This window comes from Diabrotica virgifera, chromosome 2 (genome assembly GCF_917563875.1).
Source record: "Diabrotica virgifera virgifera chromosome 2, PGI_DIABVI_V3a".
In the NCBI taxonomy this organism is placed as follows: Eukaryota; Metazoa; Arthropoda; class Insecta; order Coleoptera; family Chrysomelidae; genus Diabrotica; species Diabrotica virgifera.
Genome location: NC_065444.1, coordinates 93,141,504 through 93,146,123, shown reverse-complemented (window position 1 = coordinate 93,146,123; position 4,620 = coordinate 93,141,504). Strand labels below are relative to the sequence as shown.

At 33.3% G+C, this 4,620-nt stretch overlaps 2 protein-coding genes across 2 annotated transcripts; both read right to left on the bottom strand.

Annotated features, from left to right (window-relative positions):
• Positions 1–846: 846 nt before the first annotated feature.
• LOC126879561 (uncharacterized) lies at positions 847–1,794 on the bottom strand. Its single transcript, XM_050642727.1, has 2 exons — positions 1,200–1,794; positions 847–1,138 (listed from the first exon to the last, which is right to left on the bottom strand). Exons 1-2 carry the CDS (start codon positions 1,792–1,794, stop codon positions 930–932), a joined length of 804 nt encoding a protein of 267 aa, XP_050498684.1. The 3' UTR covers positions 847–929.
• A 19-nt stretch (positions 1,795–1,813) lies between these two features.
• On the bottom strand, positions 1,814–3,561 carry LOC126879560 (uncharacterized). The gene is made up of 2 exons (XM_050642726.1): positions 3,495–3,561; positions 1,814–3,187 (listed from the first exon to the last, which is right to left on the bottom strand). The coding sequence occupies exon 2, from the start codon at positions 3,182–3,184 to the stop codon at positions 1,814–1,816; it is 1,371 nt and encodes a 456-aa protein (XP_050498683.1). The 5' UTR covers positions 3,185–3,187; positions 3,495–3,561.
• Positions 3,562–4,620: the final 1,059 nt, after the last annotated feature.

Here is a 4,620-nt window from a genome sequence, read left to right as displayed (position 1 = left end):
AGTTCAAAATATTTCCTAAAAAATATTTTTGCATTCTTTTCAACGCCGATATTTCAACATGTTTTTCATAAAAATCAGGAAAAACACAACTTTTTGTAAATCGATTCTTCTGGTTCAAGACCTTGGTCTTACACATCAAAAAAAGAACCTATATACCAAATTTGGTTGACGTCGGACTTTTCGTTCAAAAGTTATCGTGCTATTAGTCACATATGTACAGTTGCCATTTTGAATGCCCGCCATTTTTGTAAAAGGTAAAATCTGAGATGGAGTTATATCTTAATTTGAACCTTGATGGGTGTAGTATACGTGGTCCAAATTATGTGCTTCTACCATTAAATGCACAATATTTCTTATAATATTTGCACGAATCTGCCACACATAGGTACATGTGAAGATAAGTTATGCATTTATTAAAAGGTAATTAACACATCTAAAAAGTTCAAAATATTTTTTACAAAATATTTTTACGCTCTTTTCAATTGCGGTATTACCATTTTGAAAAATTAATATATACATAGGGAAAAAATTGAAAAAAAACATATTTTTACATAAACAACCAGTAAAAACACAACTTCTGGTAAACCGATCCTTCTGGTTCACCATATCCATTTTGTAAATCAAAAAGAGAACCTATATACCAAATTTTGTTGAAATCGGACTTTTGGTTCAAAAACTATGGTAGGGTAACTGACCCAGTAATGGACACTCTTAAGCAAATTTTAAGTTTAATAATGTTTTACTGAGGCACAGCTTCGTATAATATATTTGACACTAATGAATTTAAAAGCTTATTTTATGTACTTTCTGGATATTATGAGGATTTTTGAAAATAAGGACAAAAAATTTTAGAAAATCTCTTATTTAAAAAAAGGTAGCACATGAGCTAGTAATGGTCACAAAACATGGGTAATGGACATATTATGGACTTAGTAATGGACACCATTATATTTTGCCATTTCAGGCACACTAAAATGACCCCTATTGTTCTTTACTTCAGGTTCTTTTATATTACAAACTATGTCTTCAATAAAGTAATATAATACGTCTTCTTTAACTGGCCATTTCCAGGAATTTATGCCAGCACTAACCATAGTTCGGATATCTGCCCCGAATTCATCATGTTTCAGAACTATTCCTACAAGCAAGAAATAAAAACAGGTAAGTTATAAGGTATTTTACAGTTATTTTTCATTTACCTGGATAATGTGTATCCATGTACTTGACAATAACATGTTGATTTGTCTTTAGTATGATGTTTTCATTTTCACTAAGATCAAGATCTTCGTCGAGATAAGTAACGTCCATATCTGAATTAGAGCTGCTTTCTTCGTTGACTGTATTTGTTTTTTGTTGTTTTCTTTTTGTTATTTTCGGACCATTCTTCTTCTTTACTTCATTCTCGTAAAATTCTCGATATTTCGCACTTGAAACTACTGCAGGAAATATTTTTCTTTTGTGTTTTGGTGTTTTTAAAGTTCCATCAGGCGTTTGAGGAAATACTAAACATTTTTTAAATGGAGTTAGAATTTTAAACCCTTCTGATTCTTTTTCTTCATAGTAGCGAATGTTTTTTTGGGGAGGTGTTTCCCATTGACGTCTCGATGGTCCAGCGACTGGTGATGTAATACCTATATTTTTGGGGTGTATTTCTTTCTGTTGAGGATTTTCATATTCCAATTTTTGGGGAGGTGTTTCCCATTGACGTCTCGATGGTCCAGCGACTGGTGACGTAATACTTATATTTTTGGGGTGTATTTCTTTCTGTTGAGGATTTTCATTTTCATAATCCATTTTAATTTCGGCCCAGACACTATAAATCTTTGAATAAGATATGTCTCCAGACCAGGTTTCTCTTTTTGAATATGTTTGTATAAATTCTGTAAGGTATTTTTTTTTCAATTTTATTTTCTAGTACATCTAAGGCATTTTTAGGTGTTTCTTTATCAGAAATCTGTGCAGCAACTATTCTGTTTGGTATGCATTTTGTGTAATCAATATTATTTTTATTAAAGGGATACAACCCACTTCTTCTAAATCCATTTTTAATTGTTTCCTCAGAAGCATATTTACTAAAAACAGATTCTAAAATAGTACCAAAAGTAGAACGTGTCACATCTTTTGGAAAGTTTTGAAATTTCCAGTTTCTCACTTCTGCTGACCAACCAGCTTTAAGAGGTTTAAAAACAGATACGTCAGCTGGTTGCATAATATGGGTAGTGTTGGGAAAAAGTGATACCAAAATAATTCCATTATCATCGCATAGCTGGCTAACATGTTTTGTTGAATGTGATCGATGCCCATCGACGAATAAAATTACTGGCCTTTGGATATTGTTGGATTTTAAATATGGCAGGAAATGGTTCGAAATGTATTCATAAAATACTTGGGATGTCATCCACCCTGAATCAGATCTACCAAGACCCCAATTTTCTGGCACTGATTTAGCTATAGCTTCTGGAATTCTCTTGTAAGGAAAGATCAACATTGGAGGAACATACTTGCCATCTGCTGAAAAAGTGGCCATTACGGTTATCTGCTCTTTTTCCGATGATACCCTAATATAAAAATCTTCTTTGTAGCCTACAGGGCCTAGAACTTTTTCACTCTTCGGACATAGGCAAAATCCTGCCTCATCTGCATTGAATACCCGAGTTGGATCTAATAATATTTCATCATATCTATCTTCCTCTAAAAAAAGTTGAATTTCATCAAACCATGCTTCAATTCGGTTTTGTGTTACTGCTGCCCGAGCTTTGCTGACAGCTTCATGATATCTCTCTTTAATTTTAGGGTGACGTTTTAAAAATCCTTGAAACCAAGAACGCCCAGGAGTTTTATTTAATAAATATTTAGTTTCTCGGCCAGTTTCCTCAAGAAATTTTTTCACTGATAACATAAGGTTTTGTCTATGAATAGGAAAACCCTTGCGAGCCATTGCTAGTACCCAGTTTTCAAAAACATTTTCTTCTGCTTCAGAAAGCTCTGTTGCTGGACCCATTTTCCGAGGAGTAGTAGCAGGCGAGTATAATTTACGGATCAGTGTGGTTCGAGGAACATTAAACTGACGTGCTGCAGCTTTTCTACTAATTCCATTTTGTGTTACAGCTTCAATAGCTTTTTTCAAGTCGTCTTCGCTATATGAAAAAAACTGGCGAGTGCCAATTTTTTTAGTTTTCGGCATTTGCTGAAAATTATTGCACAAATTATTAAACTGTGAAACATAGTAGCTGGTAAGTAGTAAATTTGAGGTGTGTCCATTACTAAAAACTGACCGTTTATAAATGGACACCCCCGGTATCCAAAACTAGCCCTCTCGGTTTATTGTGTATTAGTAATGGTCACCCCCCTAAATTTCAAACTAGATAATTAAAAATATCTAATTTGACGAAAATTACAGTTAATATCATCAATAACAATTAAAACTAAGCCTGTTCCATTTGCAAAAAAATATTAAAACTTACATTAATCAAGTAAATTGTAAAAAACGGTACCTTAAATAAACACTTTACATCAGCTGACTCACACAAACTTCATTTGATTTTTAATCTGACTTTTGACAGATGAGTGAAGTTAGCTATTTAATCATTGAAAATATGATGGCCAATACTGCAGAGAACATTTAGCTAGCCCGATGTGGGGGTTACATAAGACATTTTCCTTATTTTCTGGTAATTTATCAAATTAGTGTCCATTACTGGTACAGTGTCCATTACTGGGTCAGTTACCCTACTATTAAACACATAATATGGGCAATTTTGAATGCCCGCCATTTTTGTAAAAGGCAAAATCTGAGATGGCCTCATATCTTAATTTGAACCTTTTTATGTGTAGTATATGTGGTCCAAATTATATGCTTGTATCATTAAATGTGCAATTGTTTCACATATCGGCCGCACTACTTAGGAAAAATCAGAGTCAAATTCGGACCACAAAAAAAAATAAGACCAACGGCTGAAACAGAAATAATTATTGTAGCGAAACTATAGGAAACTACAATAAAAAGAGATTTATGAATAGATATTCCTCTTCTACTTTTTGTGTAGACGTGACTGTTTTCAAATTGCCTCCAGTAAGTTGTCATTTCATCGTTTTCGTGGTCTTTCCACTGATCATCTTCCTATTGAGGAGCCATAATATGGCACCTCATTAGAGATATGGCTAGAGATATAATAAGGCTCTCAAACGTAGAGATATTTATTATCTCTACGTTTTTACTACTCCGTTTCTTCTCTTCTGTGTCTTACCCAGTCCTTGATGTTCTCCATCGTATATCTGTACTTCTGTAGGCATATTAGTCCAGAGAAATTAGGTTTTTGTCGGGACATTTGAGCAGCCAGGTTGCAAATGGGTTTTTTGGGTACTATATACCTAATACATTATAAATACAAAAATGTCCATCACATTTCGGACGAGAAACTTAGTTATTAACAAATAAGGGTCAAAAATGGCAGTTTTTTCGTTTAAATCGCTACAGGTAAAAATAGGGTAATTAAATGTCTTATTTATAATATTCTTCTTTTTGAAGATGAGCCAAGGTTTAAAATGGCACCTTTTAAATTTTGGTCCGATTCTTTTTTGTTTCGGAAAGTGCAAAATAAGACTAAAATTTCAAAAATA

Bases quoted from the DNA above. Each gene is read 5' to 3' on its own strand.
- LOC126879561 (XM_050642727.1), bottom strand. From the start codon at position 1,794: ATGGATTATGAAAATGAAAATCCTCAACAGAAAGAAATACACCCCAAA. The intron at 1,139-1,199 runs GTAAATGAAAAA...TCTTGCTTGTAG, and splicing joins CATGGATACACATTATCCAG to GAATAGTTCTGAAACATGAT.
- LOC126879560 (XM_050642726.1), bottom strand. From the start codon at position 3,184: ATGCCGAAAACTAAAAAAATTGGCACTCGCCAGTTTTTTTCATATAGC.